General features: G+C 39.8%; 1 protein-coding gene across 3 annotated transcripts in view; it reads right to left on the bottom strand.

Moving 5' to 3' along the window:
- The window catches only part of LOC138617093 (disintegrin and metalloproteinase domain-containing protein 11-like), a 29085-nt gene that overhangs the window by 2230 nt on the left and 6272 nt on the right, over window positions 1-20583 (bottom strand). Inside the window, exons 5-26 of one of the 3 annotated variants that reach the window (XM_069691781.1) lie at window positions 15233-15315; window positions 14510-14567; window positions 12641-12704; window positions 11746-11885; window positions 10377-10451; window positions 10124-10195; window positions 7899-8065; window positions 7681-7765; window positions 7333-7423; window positions 6923-6974; window positions 6528-6627; window positions 6216-6287; window positions 5326-5418; window positions 4502-4582; window positions 4342-4392; window positions 4183-4246; window positions 3896-4001; window positions 3685-3804; window positions 3135-3303; window positions 2869-2983; window positions 2358-2448; window positions 861-878 (exon numbers count right to left, since the gene is read on the bottom strand). In XM_069691781.1, coding sequence (XP_069547882.1) covers window positions 861-878; window positions 2358-2448; window positions 2869-2983; window positions 3135-3303; window positions 3685-3804; window positions 3896-4001; window positions 4183-4246; window positions 4342-4392; window positions 4502-4582; window positions 5326-5418; window positions 6216-6287; window positions 6528-6627; window positions 6923-6974; window positions 7333-7423; window positions 7681-7765; window positions 7899-8065; window positions 10124-10195; window positions 10377-10451; window positions 11746-11885; window positions 12641-12704; window positions 14510-14567; window positions 15233-15315 — 1967 coding nt within the window. Of the gene's footprint in view, window positions 1-51; window positions 879-2357; window positions 2449-2868; window positions 2984-3134; window positions 3304-3684; window positions 3805-3895; window positions 4002-4182; window positions 4247-4341; window positions 4393-4501; window positions 4583-5325; window positions 5419-6215; window positions 6288-6527; window positions 6628-6922; window positions 6975-7332; window positions 7424-7680; window positions 7766-7898; window positions 8066-10123; window positions 10196-10376; window positions 10452-11745; window positions 11886-12640; window positions 12705-14509; window positions 14568-15232; window positions 15316-20583 lie in introns of those variants that run through there. The other 2 variants (XM_069691780.1, XM_069691779.1) reach the window with 2 other exon arrangements.

Raw genomic sequence — 20583 nt, 5'->3', positions numbered from 1 at the left:
GAGAAGAAGGGGCAGGATGAAGAGGTGACAGAAGAAGAAAGAGATTAAGGAGTCTGACAAAAAATAATGAATGATTAAAACGGCAAAAGAATATAAGGTAATAAGCAACGCTATTTGAGTGTATTTTTTTTTCACCAAAAACAGCAGAAAACATGCATCAAATTCTTGTTTTATTCACTGACCAAATATCAAAGGTAAGCTATTCAGAAAAACATAGGAAACATTTGATGGCTTCATGTTCTCATATCTTTACTTGCAAAATGATCTTTAAGATTAATTCATAAACATTTGCCAATTTAGTTTGTGTTGTCTAACCAAATATTCAATAAATCACTAGAACTCTAATCCAGATAGAACATAAAAATAACCAAAAACAAAAAACGTAAGAGAAGTTCACCTTTTATTACTGAAACCTTTATGAAATGAACAATACAAAGTCAACACAGCAACTAAATTAAAGAAATGGCAGCCAACTTTTATAGTGAACGGACATGCAGCACAAATAAAAATGAAGCAAACTAGGAAATACAATCACTTAAAATCTTTATGAGCTGATACACTTAGAAATAAATGATGAGCGTCTTGTTTATTTTAAAGCATCTATGGACGTGTAACGGCAAACAAGCAAAGGCTATATAAATGATGTTGTATGTGGCCTTGTTTCATGCTATATATTTGTACACACAATTAAAAAAAAAGACGAAAATGAAGATGCCGATGGCAGATGAATATGTGTGTGTGTGTGTGCTTAGAAATATGAGAGGATTATTATAAAACAAATGGCATTATGTTGATTGAACAGTGATTCAAGACTGATAATGTCCCAGCGCTGGGATTAGGATTGAAAGGCGGGCTCGTACCTTCCTTTTCGGATGTTTCTGGATTGGACGCGATGCAGGAACAAGATGAAATAGAAAAGACAGCACCAGTAAGATTATCAACTGTAGTTTCATGTGGGCAACAAGCACAGCGAGAAAAACATGCAATGGCACCGCGGCCTTATAGCCAAGCTGAAAACAGGCGTTTTAAATATCTCCCATCTTTATCTTTTGTCATCCACAAACTAAACTTCACTACCAAGGAACCTGCCACGGCAAATCTATCCAGGGAGATGTGAAGTCATCAAACAAGCTTCAGTCATGAAATGAAGGCAAAAGGTTGCAGTCGAAGACGAGCATATTTGTTCCTTAGCATGCTGCAGCCATGCCGCAGCAAAACTAGCGAGGAAAACAAACTACAGAAAGAAGGCCTGAAGTCCAACCCAGCCGTGCAGCGAGAAAGCTGAAACAAGCTTTATAATATACGACTTCTTCCGTTTGGGATTCGGCATCGGAGGAAAATCTGCATCACACCAGCCGTGACGAACTTAAAAGAGAACTCCACTGATTGAGCATTGCACTCCTGTGATACTGTCAGACTCATGATGGACTTGATGTGTGATGCCAGTCGCGGCTGAAGCAGTTTGGAGTTGCTGGTCTAAAGCAGAGGTAAGAAACAGGCTGCAGAGGTCTATTACCTTTCAAATTAGTAGTCTTCAGTTGCAACCAACACTGACTCGAGTGATAAATTTAACATGAGGTACTTCCCTTACACACTTTGATGTGCAAATCAGTGGAGTTCCTCTAGCCCGAGACGCACAATACAAACTAGTTGGTTCGTTTAGTTCTGTGTGGCGAGTTTATAGCTTGTGAATGAAGTAAAGGGCTGCGACTAACGATTATTTTCATTATCGATCAACGTGTTTATTATGGTTAGTGATTGTTTAGTATTACTAGCTTATGGCACGGGTTAGGTTAATATATAAGAATAGTGAATAAAGCACATCACAACTCATCAAGAGACCAAAGTGTTGTTTGTCTAAAACCCAAATATTTTTAGATTATAAAACTACTTGAGGAGGACTGGAACTCACAATTAGTTTGACCACTGACTGATTATTTTCTTAATGAACTTAATCTTAAACTTAATCTGGGACAAGTTCCCAGATTTAGAAAATATACACAACTGAGCAGCTTTAACCACTGATGTTTTATTTTTTGCAATTTTTCCATAAATAAATCACTACGACTCTTATTATTTCATTATTTACCCCACTAAGTACTAAGGTTTTTAGGTAATGCAATAAGTAGTCAATTATCATGATGAAAGTTTCTACAAAGAGCGTACAAGCTGAAAGTGCCAGTGAGGGTTAAAAAGTGCCAACATTCATGCCACTTTCCTCCACAAATGGCCTTCGGTTGTGAGTGCGGATCAGACAGCAAGCAGAGGAGCATTCAGCAGCGAGCCGCAGGCATGCGTGTCAGCTGACAGAGGAACACGGCAGGCACACGCAGACGCAGGCATGCCACAGCTCTTACTTAAATCCCCAGCCAGTTCCCCCCAGGACTATTGCTGCCACCAGAATTGCACCAGCAACCGAACCTATTATGATATTGGTACCACTGGGACCTGCGGGAGTGAAGGAGTCAGCCAGTGAGGGAAAGGAAAAAAAAAAAAAAAAAAAAAAAAACCAGCATGTAAGAATGAGCTCTTTCTGTGTTTATCCTTTTGTATTTGGTGTCTGTTTGACTGTCTCAGAAAGTACAACCAACTGAGAGCAATCCAGTTCAGTGCTGCACAAAATTCATCCGCAACTTAACCTTAGAGGAGCAGATTATTATAGCAAATTTGAATTCCCAACTGATGCTAAATTCATGTGCCTACGTTTCATGCAGGCGTGGTCACATGGAGACAGGTGAATGGGGCGTGGAAACATTTATTTTGTTGCTACACAAATTTTCTTGTTTTGTTTGGTTAAAAAAAAAAAAAAAAAAAAAAGTAAGTAGTGTGGCTGTCTGATGAAAGGACTGAACTGCTCAATGTGGTTACCTCTGTACTTCTCTAGCCGATCTGCCGGGGTCGGCGTGGGGATGGGGTCAAACACACTGCAGTCCTTCCCGGTGTAGTCCGGTTCACAGATGCACTTCACCTCATTACTGCACGTCTGTGGGACACGGAGGGGAAACATGAGTGAGCGCAATTAACATTTGACCTCATTCACAAACCTCTAAAGCTCTTCTAGCCATAGAGTTTCACAAAACAAGGGAATAATAGAACAAATCTGGAGGTGGGAGTGATGATGGACATGGACTCACCCCGTGGTGGGAACAGATGCGCGAGAATAAGGAGCCTGGGCAGGTGCTGAGGTTGAAGGTAGTGACAGGGAGGCAGCGGCGCTCCAAACACATCATGTTCGGTCCACATGGCGTCCCATCCTCCACGTAGCCCAGATCCAAGCCATCATCCAGCACTGCATGACCTCCCCTGTAGGTCAGACGGTCACATCGAATCCTGCTTACCTCATCTTGATTCTTTAGATGTTATAGATCCCCCCCGTTTCCTTCACAGCTGTACTGAATGATCATTGGTGACTGTCCCCCTGTTCTCCTTAAACTTGAACTTTTCTTTTTATCCTTACTTGTCTTTTTGAAGTTGATAAATGTGGGTAAATAGCAGTTGGTATTTTATTAATACCATTTTTTTAAAAAATATTATATCATATTTTATCAACCAAAACAAACTTCAAAATCAAATTGAGCCATTTTTCCTCACGTAGGGATCCTGGATGTCATCAGCCTTCTGTGTTTGTTAATCCTTTAAATCACTTTGTAAACCTACCAAGCTGTCAGAGAAAACCTGCCTCACCTGCAGTCCAGGTATCTGTTCTGATGGTGGATGGTCAAGCTGGTAACCTTCCCCTGCAGTTCGCCAAACCTGGGCCTTGCAGTCAGATTGGTGCAAAGCAGCAAACCACACAGAACGTCTCTGAAAACACGAGAAGATGCAACAAGAAAAGCTTAAAAATTGATGATAAACTTACAGTTTAAATAGAAAAAGTGTCTTATGAAGGACTCACTGCTTGTTGCACTGCACCCATCCCTGGCCATTAGAGTCCGGACCACAGTTTCCTTTGTCTGTGCCCTCCGAGTTCAGCTTTTCATAGCAAAATCTGTCAGCTGAGTCTGAGAGGAGAGGACAAAACTCTTTCACACTTTCACACAGTCACTAAAGCTGTATATTTACAAAGATCCTCCTCACAACGCTACAAAAAACAAAAACAAAAAAAAAAGCATCACCACCCACAGCCATTAGAGGGCAGTGCAACACCAAGAAATAAAAACTCAATATCCAATCCAAACCTACTGTAGCCCCACAGAGTCCTGCACTGGCCATCTCTGGTCTTACAGCGACCTCCATAACAACGACCCTGATGGGGAAAAAGAGTGGACATGAAGCTGAAGAGAAGACAGAAAGAGAAAGAGGAAGGTTTTACTGAATCTAACAACAAACATTTAACTTCACCTGACCAGCATCACATGTGTAGCCATCCAGTTTGTGGACATTATGAGGACACTGCAAGAGAAAGAACATGATTTCTACATTCAGTCACTTTGGGTTTTCAGATATATATATATATTTAAGCAGCTTGATAAATGCACAGATGTTTCAGGTCTTCTTTCACCTGGCTGGAGTCTCCAGTGCAGGTCTCGGGGATGTCACAGTCATTCACAGCATCGCGGCACTTCACCCCTCTCAGCTCATACTGTAATCAGAAATACTTTGTTGATCTTCAAGGGAAAATGGGTCATGTTTAAACATTCTAAAAATATGTAAAGATATGTGTAATATACTACAATATATAACAACAATGTAAAAGGAATGCTGTGAATTGGCATCTATAAATGTTTAAATGCAAGAATAGAACAAATAAGAAACAGTACTTGAAATATACAATATAAATGCAGTATTAGAGCAGTATAAATATACATCAAAATACTGCACAGTTAAGCGGTTGCACAAATTTGACTTCTTAGTCAGTATTGCACAGTTGAAAATACAAATTGTAAATAATTATGAGGTAAAAAAGCAACAGAGGAGGACAGAAAATGTAGAGAAAAAGTTGGAACTTTCTTGGGCTAGTTCTAAAAGTTTCACATGAATAAAATGGGCTCCATGTTGACACCTGCAAGAATCAAATACTTGTCCCAGTCCACATCTCCAGGCCAAAGAGAGTGTAGAAAAACTCCAGCTCCATTTAAAAGTCTATGTCAGGGAGCAAATAGCAGCCTTACAAAAGCAAGTCGGCAACACTGATGTTATAGAATCGGTTCGAAAAATTGTCAACTGCAACTCAAATTTACAACAATGTTACATCCATCTTCACCGTAGTAGTACTGAGCAGCGTCTTCATTAAATGCGCCATGCTCAGCCATCCGGTCTTCTCAGACCTCCAGTATAAACGGAGTTATTACTGACTGTATGGTGTGATGCACTGAAGCAGCTCACCTTGCAGTCCCTGCAGCAGAGCCCGTTGCTGCACATGGCATTGTGGGTCAGAGTGCACTTCTTACAGCAGTTTGCTCCACTCTGAGCGCACTCCTACAAGCCAGAGACAGTTTATAGATTATTTGTAGAGTGTTTGCATCTTTCACATACATGCCTCAAGTTAACAGTGCAATTACACCTGGTTTACCCGTTTGTCTGTGACATCCAAGTCATGATTTATCTGTTATCTGAAGGCAGCTGGACTTTCCTGAGGTTGTTGAAGGGTTTCATGTCTCATCCAAAAGGTTTCTTCATCTCTAACTGACTGGTGGAGAGTCCCAGGCTTTTAACAACGCCACAAGAGGACAGAAGCCTGGGACTCCCCACCACATAGAAGAGAAGAAGCCTTTTGGATGAGAGCTGAAACACCTTCAAGAACCTCAAGATGTCCAGCTGCCTCAGGTACCACTTAAATTTTCCTTGTTTGTTTTGCAAAAATCATTTCCTACATCAGTTAATGCAAAACTGTAGCATCTACCGCGATTCAGGGAACAACAAAACATTTTTACAGTTACATTTACGCTTAATTGTTCTTCGTTGTCAGACACGAAATCAAGAACTCCTACATGAATTTAATGTCCGTGACAGTTTCTCACCCACAGAACAAGCATTTTTCAAGCCTTTCATATCCACATAAGGAGCTAGTCCACTTCGGACGGACTATTCATGGCCACCGTAGAGTTTCATGGCCACCGTAGATTCTCTTTCACGCTTAGAAGGGAAGGGTGAAGCAAGAACGTTTAACCTCACGGCTAGAAGCCACTAAATGCTGCACGCTTCTCCTTTAAAGCTGAATGACTGCACTGTTTTAAAGCAATGAATAAGACTTTAGTTAACTTAAATGTGCTCACCAGTATTGATCCACAGTCACATTCTTCTCCCAGCTCCACATATCCATTGCCGCACTCTGAAGGGTCTACCAGCTGCAGGAAAAAAAAAAACCACAACAATACGGAGGTTTATCATCTGGGTATGTAAATAGCTCTACTGTTGCTTTGTGTTAAAAAATGATCATAACAAATTAAAGAAATCCCTGAAGCTTCAGTTTGAATCCTTTGAGTCTCCAATACGAACTGTCAGAGGTTTTCCTACATTTCTGTCTCCATATAAGTGATTAAACTCAACCTGAAGAGCCTCTCTAATAACAACCAACCGCCCATCACCTTTGTGGGCTTGTTGAAGAGGCAGCTGCCTCCTCCCTGCTGAAGGAAACGCAGGTATTCATCTATACTGCAGCGCGAGAACTTCCTGGGCAGGTAGTAGCTGGTTGATACAGAAAAAAGACAAATAAATCATTCACTATTACATGTATTTTGGAATAGTGCATAAAATAAATAAAAAATATGGTAACCTTTTAAAGAAAATAAAGGACAGAATAAGCTATATTTAAAAGGTACACTCAATTCTACAGGATAATTGGCACTACATTAAACGTCATGTAATGTCGAGGAAAGGCAAAAATAAATCACAATTCATCAATAAAATGAACAAAGCCAACTATTGTAGTTATGAATTCTTTCTAAATTCTGAATTAACTTATTGTAAATTGAGTTCATACCCCGTGTCCTCCATTATACAGCCCAGCCATGGATCTGGACACCTGCAGTCTCCTGGACACACAAAACACTTCTGTGGTCACGACGGGTCACAAATCGACTTCACACAACAGAACCTGCTCTGCACTGCTGAAATCTCAAAACTTGAGGGAGCAGTAAAAGTGATGATGATGATGATGATGATGATGATGATGATGATGATGATGATGATGTTATGTTAGCTTATTGATAAATTCAACATAATGAGCTCAGTGGTCAAATCAAAAGTATATTAGTTCCCTTTAGATGAGTTTGAACCAACTTAAACATACAAATATCAATAATATTCGCAGTAAGGCATTCACCAACAGGAAAAAAAAAAAAAACTATGGGTATGTACTGATTTAATGTCTACAATTTGTTTTCGTCTCACCGGCAGCCGTTCGCTCCTTGTTCCTCAGCATGCCGATGTTCTGCCCAAGACTCTGACACAGTGTGATGGCCATGGGACCCACACTTCCAAACTGAAGAAACACACACACACACACACACACACACACACACACACACACACACACACACACACACACACACACACACACACACACACACACACACACACACACACACACACACACACAATATGTAAACAAAAACTGAAGGGAAAAGTAATAATTACTCCTACAGATATGCACTTTTTAGGAGCTTAAGTGCACGGCCTCTGTGTTTTTCATAGTGCAAGTAGGAATAAAAGTAGCTAACAGTCTAAGTTCAGTCTCACCTCATTGATTCCTCCACCCCGAGTCAGTGAGCAGATGCCCCCGATGTAGGCTGCCTCGCTGCGGCTGCTCATGAACGTCCTCCCACTGTAGTGACGATGGAGATGGTTAGATAAGAAGAAGAACAAGGAAGAGTAGGAGGAGAATGAAAGAGGAAGATGTGGTAGAGAAGAAGGAGAAGTGGAGGATAAAATAACTAAATTCAGAGGAGTGAACCCACGAGAAGAGGTGCACGGCATCGCAGCGTTCCTTGATGCTCTCCTTTCTGTACTTCATAAAGTCGCGCAGGGTGAGCAAGGCGTCATTGCCAATGGAGACCCTGTTTTCAGACGACCAGGTTTCCATGGCTACCAGGACGATGCGAGTGTTGAGCTGCTCCTTGAAGATCTGGAAACATCAGAAAGTAAAAATCAGCAAGAACTATGCACCGGGGGAGGACGTACTTGCTGAATTGCCGGAACTTGCTGGCACAAGTTCGTGCGTATATTGTAATATAATAGTAATCAGAAACAGCAAATAGATTTCAATTTAGAGGAGCATTTTTGGAGGATATTATCACTTTGAATGACCTCAAATGACTTGCAAAATGAAGTACAAATGTAATGCGATGAACAAAGATAAAACAGCCAAAAACAAGTTCTCCATTCATCTTAAAATAGCATATTTTGACAAAAAAATGAGTTCAACCAGGCAAGGTCAAAACAACTAATACCAATAATAAAAGGCATCCTGTGGAGTATTTGACCTCTAATAAGGTGATGAAGCATATTTTCTATAAGTAAGTCTGTCTGGTGCTCATACACAAGCATTAACACATGCGCAAATGTCTGTGGGTGAAGTAAACAACAGTTGTTGGTAATGCACCGGGAAATACAGCAAAGGCAGGAAAGAATGCAACTGCCTCAAAGTAAATAGCAGTTTAAACACTGCTGGATTCAAAGTTCAAAGGAATGAGGTGCATTCATCCTGTTTGGTGAGTAACACTGAATGCAAACATACATTTTGTTTGTTTAGGGTTCATTTAAGTAGCAGTTTTCTGACATGTAAATGGTTGAAACAGATTCCCTTTAAGGGAAGAGGGCACTGCGGGATATAAAATAAAGAAAAACTGCCTTTATTTCACAGAACATAACAGCTGAATTTCCCAAATTGTATTGGAGCTGAAAAGGAAGCTTTAACCAAAAACTAAGACGGCAAAATTTTGAAACTGTAAGTTGGTAACCGTTTTCACAAGTAGACAGATTCACTCAAAAATAAAGTGTTTGCATACAATGTTATTGGAAACAATAACTGTACACAGTTGTATCTGTCTACTTTAATCTTGAAGAGGCAGAGGGAGGGCAGCAGCTGGTTGCCATGGAGACCAGCATTACTGTATTTGTACCCAGTCAGCACAGGGTTTCCTGTGATGATGCTGCAGCAGGACACAAGCACACATGGTGCATTTTTTTTTTTTTTTTTTTACTCTTTATTTAGCTGTTTTGGAGGATAATCATATCCAATCATCTGCATCACACACGAAAAAGGTTCTTAAATAAATGATACAAAAGTGCTCACAAGGCTTTGAGTTTTCTGACTGTAAAGCCACGCATCATCGCTTCACTCTATATTGTAAACCTTCTCCAACCTGACCCCTCCTCTACACATTTCGCTCCTATAATAATATTATTTTATCTCTCTAAACATGCAGTAATCTTACTTCTCTTTGAGAGTTCATCTTTAATCTGATTAATCTGTAGGTTTTACAAATGCATGGTGAGTGTAGTCATCATTACACAATATAGGTAACTGCAGTATGTTCTACTTCACCATTTACAGTATGTTTAAACTGTTTTGTTTGATCTTTGATGTTGCATTGAAATTGATGGCACTTTTCATACCTTGAAACTAATATAAGGATAAGATTATACAAAAAAAAAAAAAAAAAAAAAAACATTTTAATGCATCCTTAGGTGTGTATTTCTGTACACATTGAAATGGTTAAAAAGATTAATGTTAAAATCCGCTGTTAGGTAATTCTAGAAGGGACGGTTCAAGAGTCAGTATCAGATATTGATCAAATATTATCAATTTGTTAGAGTAATGTACCCACTAATACAGACAAGCATGTGAAAGATTTCTGACAGTTAAATCATTCAAAACCCAGAGAGAGATGGTTTAAAGATAAAGCCTGTGGCTTAAATGAGTAAAAGATGGCAGCTGTCCCACTTAGGAACGTCTCATCTGCAGGAAAAGGCTCTGAAACGTGGCAATCATCCTAAAGAAAGCTCTAGAGCACCGCGACAATTCACTATGAACAGGTGCCACGGTTAAAAAAATAGATGACAGGAAGAGGAAGTTCAACTCCTCAGCAATATTTCCACTTTTATACCTGGCCCGTGTTCAGCACTGTAAATGAGGTCTGTTTTGTAATGCGTGTCTATAAGAATAAATTAAGCTTCTCACCAAATCAGCCATGTTCACCACAGATTTGGCGAAAATCTTCGCATGAGTGGTCGAGCGCCGGAACTGCACAAACTAACAAAAGGACAAGAGAAACGGAGTGTTACTGTCTTTTGTGATGTTTCCGTACGGATTATGAAAGGTCGTACCAACCCTGTGATTGACGAGACTCACACTGACTTATTATTATTATTGTCTTCTAGCTGCAGTTGCACAGACAAGGTTAAAACCTCAGATCTGTTAGCTTCACACGTACCAGTTCATAATCGTTGACAACCATCAGCTCGATGTACTTGGTCTCAGTCTGGACAGTGCGTTGGCCTCGCCGCACCTGGAGGGGGCAAAAGAAATCCACTCAGCTAGAAGTTTGAGTCCGCTATCATCGTAACCTTCACACAGGACCAACACACACACACACACACACACACACACACACACACACACACACACACACACACACACACACACACACACACACACACACACACACACACACACACACACACACACACACACACACACACATAAACACAACACGTGCACACACACGCACACACCCAGCAGGTGAGATCATTATTCACACTGCATGTACACACACACACGCACACACACACGCTGATGCTGGTGAAACTCTAGTCTTTGTCCTTGAGAGGGAAACATAACTTGGAGAACAACAATCATTCATTCATGAAGCAGAATATTGCAGATAGAGATAGAAAGATAAGTTGTAGCGTCCGTGTACAATTACTTTTGGAGTCTAAGAAGAAAGAAAAAAAACTTTTAAAGCTGCTGAAAACCAGTATTCAAACCCTTTCCTGGGAATCATTAAATAATCATGAGTACTGTAAATAAACAACAGTTCAAGTTTCTAAAGAAACATCCTTCGGCATTATTCAGTAAGATTTTAATCACAAACTCAACTCTAATCAGCATCACAAGGAAAGTGTTTATTTGATTTGTGAATTTGTAAATTAGATTTATTTAAGGTAAAACTGTCAGCACACTTTGGTTCATGCTTTTGAAAATTTGGAGGAGTGCAAAGAACACGATATTGACATTTTTCAGCTGCACATAAAACCTACGAAACCATCATTATGAAAAAACGGTGTGTTCCAGGAAAACCCGATTGCTCACAGTCAAAGTTGCTGCCAAACTGCTAGCATGACGTAAATGTCAAAATAAAAGCAGCGTAGGCTTTTGTTGGACTCATCCTGCCTGGAAAAGCAAACATCTCTCACACTTCACACCCTCACATTGTAATGGTGGCTCAACCCAAAATTCAGAGGCATCAGTTGAAAAGTGTCCTCAAATTTCGGTGACCATCCCCGGACATATGGTACTTATCTCAACAATTTTTTTTTTGGTATTATCTTGGGACTCTATTTTTTGTTGTTGTTTTTTTTTGCATGAAAGCTGAGACAAGCTATCAGCATGCGTGTGGAAATTTGGCATCACTGACAGACATGTTTGTGAAATATTAATTGTGTTTGCATATCTCATCTCTTGATGTTTCCCTCATGGCGACACTTGCTGCAATGCACACGACGTGTTCCTGACAGGCCAGGTGTGTGCATGAAGGTGTGTGTGCAGAGAAAGAGACTCGTACAGCCTCTGCGAAAACTGACTTGTCTTTTCGAGCGTCTAAGGCCTCGTGTAGAAACGGGCTTCTCTTTGTCAGACCAGTCGTCTCCATCCCTCGGCTCGCCGTCTCCTTCGCTTTGGCCGTCTGTCTGCCCTTCAGGCTGTGTGCTGTTCGAGGAGCATCCTGTGACACGCACGCACGCACGCACGCACGCACGCACACACACACACACACACACACACACACACACACACACAGGAGCGAGAGAAAAGTGGCTAGTCATCATTCCAGAGATGGATGTAACTCTGTATTTTAGTCCGCGGATCTACAGGAGAGATCAATATCACGCAGCCAGCGGAGGAGAGAGAAGGAAAAGGGAGCGCAAAGCAAGACAAAAGAGGACAGTTGGGGGTGAGGAACCAGGGAGGAGGAACTGGGAAACAGGAAGGAGATGAATCTGGAGAGGCAGTGTCGGGTACGAACAGAGTCGGAGAAGAGATGCGGTCAAATGAGGCGTTTATCAAGGGCGAGGAGGACAGAAAAGACAGACAGCCTGAGGAGGACGCTGTCGGAAGTTTGTGTGAAAGAAAAGACAGAACAACCAAAAATAGCATTGCAGAACATTTGGTTGTTTTAGATCAATGTCAACGCTCTCCGAGAACAAGTAATGTCAGGACGTCTTTGAGTTTTACAAAGAAGCTGCTTCCTGTCAGATTTCATCAAAAGCTCGGGCTGACTTTTAACTACACGTCATAAACTTGTAAACTTCACATCATATAATTAGGTATGATTTACATCTGTGGAGCTACGTTGTGTCTCACTCAGGTTTGCGACTTTTAAATTAAAGGGCAATGAGACAAGGACTTTGTATCCATGAAAAACTTTCTTTGTTGCATCAGGGAGAATTAAAATACCAAGAGTTTTTCTGGAAGTCCTACCTGGACAGGGAGGTGGGAAGAGATCAGTGTTGGGCATTCGATACACAATGTGTTCATTCAGCTCCTGAAGGATGTCGGAAAAAACAGGGGGGGGGGTTAAAGCATGTCTTTTTAATAGCAGCTGGATAGGCAGAGATGGAAGGTAACCAAATACTTTTACTCAAGTACAATACTTTAACTAAACGTGGGTGAATATTTACATTTTCTGCTGCCTTATACTTCTCTCGCACTTCAGAGGGAACTATAGTACTTTTAATCTGAAATCGTACTTTACAGGTTAAGTTTTTACAGAAAGAAACCAGCTAAACATTAACGTACACACGACGTCAGGGAAACGTCATTTCCATGTCTTAGTGTACGTGATTTGAATGCTTAACAGAGTAGCCGGAATACAACTTTTTCCACCGTTTTTTTCAACGTCAGATGTCAGAAAGGTATTTCTTTTAACCTCCGTTCAACGTCCACGTCTTTTTTTTTTCTTTTTTTTTTTTAAACGTCCACTGTGGACGTACCTCGGACGTTCAAACTACCCAGGCGTTCCGATATCGAACCCGTGTTGGACATCCACCAGATGTACAAAAGTGGGTCTGGACCGACCGACGTTATAAAAGACATGATCTGAACGTCTCCCTGATGTTGTGTGTTCGCTGGGTAAGGACGGAGAACTGTCGACACTCCTTTTATTTGCACTATGTTGTCATTTCTTGTTTTAAGGGTCCTAAGAAGAGAGCCTATTTTGGTGTAAGCCATTCCAGGAATGAGAAAGAAGTTATTCTGAAGTAAAACTTCATAATACAAAAAAAAAAAGTCAGACAGTAGCAGGAAATCTGACCTTGCCCTTTAAAAGGTTCACCAGACTTTTATCAACAGGGATGAAATCGCACAACTCTTTCCAGTGGAAGAAGTAGATATGTACATGGAATAAAAAATAAATGAAAAAAACACTAATTTATTAACACCAAATGCAGCTCTACAACAGTGATGACATCTCCTTAAACAAAATAAATAAAATAACACAAAAGTTGAAAAGACTTTTCTCATCGTGAACTTAAAAGCTCTTGTGTGAATGGAAAGCGCGGTCCTCCGAGGTAGAGACAGACCAACGGGAGGAAAGTGCTTTGATGCATAATTAATCAATCACTGGGCTGTCATAATGGCAGTAACACTACTGGACACGCTGGTACACTTGAGCTGGAGATAAATACTTTATGAAAATGACCTATCTGAGATAGAGAGCCTGGGAGAGAGACAGAGACCGAGGGAGTTTGAAGACGAGCTGAGAGGCTATTGATCCATCTCTCGAGTCTACGTAATTGAGCTGTACTTCGATTACTGTGAGCCTTAATGGGGAAAAAAAAAAAAAGCTCAGCCTCTCTCACATTAAACACTTTCCACCCACTTCCTTCACTGTTACATGCCTATTTCTTTTGAATACAACATCTATTTTAGTATCAAATCTGGACAATTTTTAAAGATATTTAAAAAAAGAAAAAAAAAAGAATTGTCAATCTTTAAAATATTTTCCTTTGCATCCCCGTCTCTGTCAGAAGATGTGTCCCTTCAGATACGAGGCAGAAGATTTGTTTCAGCGGTGGTGGATTGTGTGTCAACTCATTACCTTCCATACAGCAACTCAGAGATAGAGTAACACTGTCTGGACTGACGGTAAGTCGCGGAGAGTGGAGAGAAAGTGAGGCGGTCGCTCCCTGCATTATTCAACCATATTTTGATGACTTTTAAAGAGACAGTTTTTCAAGCTCTTTTTAATGTGACCTTGTCAGTGCTTTGGTTCGATGACAAGCAAACAGATATGTGTGCGTTTCCTGCTAATCCAATGAGCTAATACGACTCACTGCACTCCTCCCTTACCTCCCCGCTGCCAAAAGGTTCAATCCCATAAGAAAAGTTGCCATCAGAAAACATCCCGCTGAAAAGAGACAAAACAAAACACAGCAGTGTGTTATGGCATGTTTGTCTTTCTTCATTGCATTCATTCACAAAGGATGTTTAATACAAACCTAAACCATAAACATAGAGTCTGTAGAAACAATATAGTGCCGAACTGCAGGTTTAAAAATGCTCCCATACATTATCATTAGCTTTTCATGTTATAAGATATTTTCACATTAGTGTGACACAAAAATGTATCGTGTTATTGCAGCAAACTTATCTTGTTATAATAATATACTATTTAATATGTTATAATGTAAAATGTTATAACATGATTTGTTCAGCTTGGTACACAGGACAAAATTCTTTATTTACAGGTTTACATGTAAGACGGTTTGTTCAAGTGTGAAAAATGCTTCATCACTGTGTTGGTGTCCACGTGGGCTGAGAGACTTTCAAAGCAAGAGACAATAAATGATATCATTTTCTTAATTTTTTAATTTCATCAAAACAATTATTGGAAAATACACTTAATACAAAGGGGCATTTTTTAGAAGACTAATAAAGTGAAGACTGGATTTTTGCACCCATTCTTTTTCCATAGGCTGTAAGAAGTTTGGAAGTGCTTAAAAACATTCATCTTGATCTCCAGACTGAGGTTTGAGATGAAGTGACAACAATCTGTTAAAGTATTTGACTCACTGCAGGCCATGGCAGGTAGACAGAGCCACCCAGGAGCGTGGCAGCCCCCGCACTCGCCCATGGTAGTAGCAGTGCTCCCCTCCCTGAAACCAAACAATAGATAACAGTGAGACACTGAACCCTCCATCATCCAGTAACATGCTCACGTCAAATTTCAGAAAATGATACCCACGCCGTCTGAGAACCACACACCTCTACTGGGAAACGCAATAGTCCACCACTCTGAAGATAATAGCAATGAGTTCCATCAAATATCGTACACTCTCGTCATCTGCTTAAGATGCCCCGCAGAATTAAACTGAGGTGTTACCAGATATTGTTGGACCCCATATTTTTCTTTCTTGATGTAGCCTACCAAAAATTCCAGGTAAAGTATGCAGGAGTGTGTGTGTGTGTGTGTGTGTGTGTGTGTGTGTGTGTGTGTGTGTGTGTGTGTGTGTGTGTGTGTGTGTGTGTGTGTGTGTGTGTGTGTGTGTGTGTGTGTGTGTCTCTGTGTATTTCAATGGAGTTCAAGTTTGAGTGCAGGAAGAACAGGTGAAAGTCCAGTTTCAGAGTAAAGTGAGTGTATGTAGGCTAAACACTGACTTCAGACTTTTCATTCAAAAAAAAGTCTGTTTTGTGCATGAATGAAAAAAGTACATTGTTAGTATGAGAACTCCTTATTTGGGTTGATATTTTACCTGGCAACAATTACAGCTTTCTGGAGCACAAAATCCAACACTATGAGAGACAGACAATATCCTATCTCAAGGTTACAGTGTGTAAACTGATATCGAAGAGGTTGATTATATAAGGAAACATTCCAATACACCAACTCGTCAATGAATAGCATCTCAAACTGTACGACTTGCACAGAAAACCTACCCCTACATGTGTCAGTGTGTTGATGAAGAAACAATGGGATTTAATAGGATAAAACATTTAAAAAAAAAAATGATAGCGTGAGTGACAGCATCAGCTGATACTTTCACTTCGACAAAAGCTGCAGAGAGGTGTCACCTCCAGACCTCGCTCCAGATACCTTCAACCGGTTTATTCATAATCCCCTGAAAGGCTCCAACTGCATGATCATGTTTTGAAGATAGTGTTTCTATACTGCCTCTCACAGTACAGGAATCATCAAATTACAATAATCTGAGAGGAGACTCGCCCCAATCAGTCAAGCAACACATGCAAGGTTGCAAATGTGCCAACTAACAACAGTGTTGAGAAGAAAAAAACTGAGCGCGTTAGACAGAATAACATTCAGTAGAAGGATTTAATTATCAAGCAGGAATCATCTAAGCGTGCCGAGATTACAGACACACGTCTTTGTCGCTACTTGTAATTGTGTGTATGGATTTATGTGTGCGAGTGAGTGGCAGCGAGAGAGTCCATTTCAGGTGTTTGTAATGGACCCCAAAAAGTCATGTCTGCCACCTGAGCCTGGTGTTGTCCAGCATGGCTGACAGACCAAAACCAAGAGGCAACTTGGAGCTGATGTTCTTTACGCCTGGTCAAGCTTTACTCCGAGCTCAAAACTGAAAATTCACTCAGAGATCCTGTCAAGTCCAATATAAGCTTGAGTTATTTCTCATCAGACGTGCAACTTCTTTGCTACTTTGCAGAGACACAGGGTGAACGTAAAGTACTTTCAGTTGTGGTCTGTCTTGATCTGACAAGGGGGGGACTGTATTGGCTTCACAGTAAGGCCATTTCAACTGTGATATTCTCTAAAGGTGGGTTAAATCCTCACAGGTGTAGCCTCACACATTGTCCTGTTGATGAGAAATCAATGGCTGGCCTGCTGGTCTGGCAAGTACAATGTCTTCATCCAGCCTCAAGTCAGTTACACACAACCCTGAGAGAAAGAGACTTTTTTTTTTTTTACCCCTCACAAGGTGAGACCCAGTGTGTGGGAGCTTTAGATGAAGCCGTCGTCCACCTGTCAAACATGATGTCTTAGACGTCCGAGCACACAGGGTGCTGGTTGCTTTTGGGAGACGGCGCCTTAATGAATTTAATCTGTTTTGGGGTTTTACCCAAATTATTGTAAAAATTGTCAAATTGTTTTTTCACTGGTTGTGTGTTACAAAACTAAATTAGACTTCTACTTAGAAATTGGTTAAAAGAAAGTGTCAGCTTCATTTCTGAGAGGATCCAGTCAAAAGAGACTGAACTTACTAATGTCCCTGCATCAGCATCACTAAACTAGCTCCTCTACCGTAATTGCAGTTGGTTGGAAATTTATGGGATGTAGAAATCACAAGCAGTGCCTCCACACTAAAAGGTTGAAAGTTCAAAAACACAAAATAAAAAAATGAATAAATAAACAAATTTCTGTAAGGCTGTACTATATAATTAACTAAATTAACCATCATCACATACTTACAATGAAAATTGTGACATGCTAATTGGCAAAAGAACCGTTTTACAGGTGTCTGGTCAAAAACTGCAGGATTAGACTACTTGGATACTGCTAATGTGGCTAATAATTGAATGCAAAGATTTATTTCCCAAGTCTAATACTGCGAAAATTGTAACTCTTACAGTAAAACTTTTACATCATTTTATCATTTCAGGGATCGGTTTAGAGCTATGGAAACACATTTTTGTTTTACTATTAACTAAATATCACAACCATTTCCAGACATCCAAGTAATATCTGGTATTTTTATTTTTTATTTTCGATGCAGTGTCAGTTCTGTTGAGGAATAAAAGGACTTTCATCATTCATACTGAACAGAGAGACGGCCCTCGGCACTTAGCGCACAGCAAGATAATAAATAAATAAAAGGCAGGATTACAAGGCTAAATGGAGGAAATCAAATTGTATGACACAGCAGACACACACTGAATGGGAGTGTGCTTTTCAAAGATGTATACACTCCAAATAATGGCAACTCACTTGTGCAAATACAGTAAATGCTGCTGTCTTAGAAAAACTGAAATAAATAAATTAAAATAAAATAAAATAAAGGGGGGACAGTGACGGGTGAGCAGGACACTACATTAGACGTGAGTGACTTCATGAATGAAATAAAAACTGCTTGCACTCACAAATGGTGGCAAATAAACAGCCATGTCCTGCAGAAACAAGAGGATTAAACTTGACATCATTAGCTGTAACAGAATTAGAAAAGCTGGGGTTTACTCAATGTCTGGACTCAGCATTGTTGATCTGAGAGGAGCAGGGGGGAAAGAAACAACAGGAGCTAATAGAAAGTGAAAGGAGCACAAGATAGATTTAAAAAAAAAAAAAAAAAAAGAAACAAAAAGTTTACAGTATTTAAAGTCTTCAGTAGGAAAACCATGTCCATTCCTAAATGAGCTTTTTCCAGATACAATGAACCACATTGGCAGGAAAAGACAGATAAATAAATGATTATTAATTTATTAGTGGAACTATTAGGGGGGAAATATTAAGAGATGAGAAAACTCCCACTTTCTCTCTGACTGTGTTTGAGAGAAGCTAATTCATCACCAGTGCTCAGGTACTAGTTCGTATGTAGCTCTGTAAGCTGATAGTGGGTGGTACATTTGTATGTGATTAAAAGAAAAGACACTATGGTATCAATCAACGCGTCAGGAATTAAAACAACTGAGGTTTCTCCACCAACATCATCTTTGTTTTTTTGGTGAATTAAATATGCGATCGATAGCTTTCCTTGTGCTTAAAATCACACAGCACTAAAAAACTGATTTTGAAATAGCAAAGAAAAGAAATCTGCTGATTTTGTCAGAAATTAAAAAAAAAAAAAAAAAAAAAAAGCAAGCCACTGACAGAAACATAAAACAGCTCCTATCTGTTCTAGCCATCCTTATTCCTAATTCAATTCCCCTTTTAGCCGCGTGTCATTGAGATTCAATCCAAATGAGTCAGCCACCGGCTCAGCAGAATAGCATAGACCCATTGAGACCAATAAAAAAAAGTGACAAACAAAGGCAGGAGGAATTTATTGGCACACGTCAATAAAACTAAATAAATCAATATGGAGAAGATGGTGGAGGAGGAGGAAGCTGCATACATCGGGTTCTTACTCCTGAATGGGTATATTTTTAAAATAAATCTTAACTTTTCGATTTTCAGTGGTAAACGGATGTTTTGCATTGTGAAGAGCTTGGCAGATATTGGATTTTTGAGGCCAAAATTATTATCAAAATCCAAGTAAACAAAAGACAAAATCTGACTCAATGCATTGGTCAATTTCATTTTTTTTACACAAGCACACTTTTGAAGAGAATCTCTTAAATTTGTTGATTAAAGAACTTTGCTTTGACAACATTGAGTGGGCTATTTTACAATTTATTTTACAGAAAAATAAACATGTCTGTTCTCTCTAGTGAACAAACTGTGTAAAAGAGACATTGTTTCTGAATTACTCTGCCCATTTGGCATGTTTTCTGATTGGGCTAAAAACTATTTAAGATGTCTTTTCCTTTAATAGTAAAAAAAAAAATACCCCATGTCTTCCCGAATAACACTAATTTATGGAGCTTTAAACACATCTTACTACACATTTCTGTATTATAATAAATAATTATGTGGTTATAGTTTGATATCATATAGGTATAGAAAATAAATATTAAAGTCTGACTTTAAATTCTCCCTGCACCTAATATTCCATATTTTTCAAACAATTTCTGTCATTTATTTTATTTCGACCTATGCAAATCAAATTCAAACTCATTTATCGCAGCAATGTTAAACATCTGACTCCAAAGATCACGGCAGAGGACAGTTGAAGGATTCGGTTTGGTTGTTTCTGGAGATGGACATGATTTAAATTCCCCTCACAACAGAACAAAGTAGACCCACGCTGGTACTGCGGCTGACTGCTGGTTACTGTGGCAACCATCTACCGATTGGTCAGGTGGTTCTTTGGCAGAGAAAAAAGGAGAGATGGAGGGAGTGAAAGAGACTAAAATAAAGCAGAGGATAGCGACAGAAAGACACCGTTGCTCGGATGCTGTTTAAAGCCAATCTGCTGCCCATCTCTGAGGCTCATGATCAAAAGGACATTTACCTCAAACTTAGAATTCAACCATCAGTGCTCGTGCAACTGCTGCTGCTAGAAAGAAGAAAACCTTTCCAAAGGCTCAGGATGATGTGTGGAACAGTCGGACAACACCCATCTGAAGCAAAACATCTTCATAGCCGTTCACAAAGTCTCTCGACATTCAAAAACATTCACCGTTTCCATGACTTTCTGCCCGAAGGGAAACCTAAACAGATTCTGCGATTGTTGATTCTGGGGATATACACATACAAAATACAGTGCAAAAGGTTTGTACTGTTGTAGTAATTTGGCACATAATCAATTTCTATTCGATTGGAAGGGTTGAAAATCTAGTTTCTATTATTTTCTGAT

This window comes from Brachyistius frenatus, unplaced genomic scaffold (assembly GCF_029030835.1).
Source record: "Brachyistius frenatus isolate BFR_SWC_R1_liver_20210118 unplaced genomic scaffold, ASM2903083v1 Contig_11, whole genome shotgun sequence".
Classification (NCBI taxonomy): domain Eukaryota; kingdom Metazoa; phylum Chordata; class Actinopteri; family Embiotocidae; genus Brachyistius; species Brachyistius frenatus.
The sequence above is the reverse complement of the archived record's forward strand: the minus strand, read 5'-3'. Positions and strand labels throughout refer to the sequence as shown.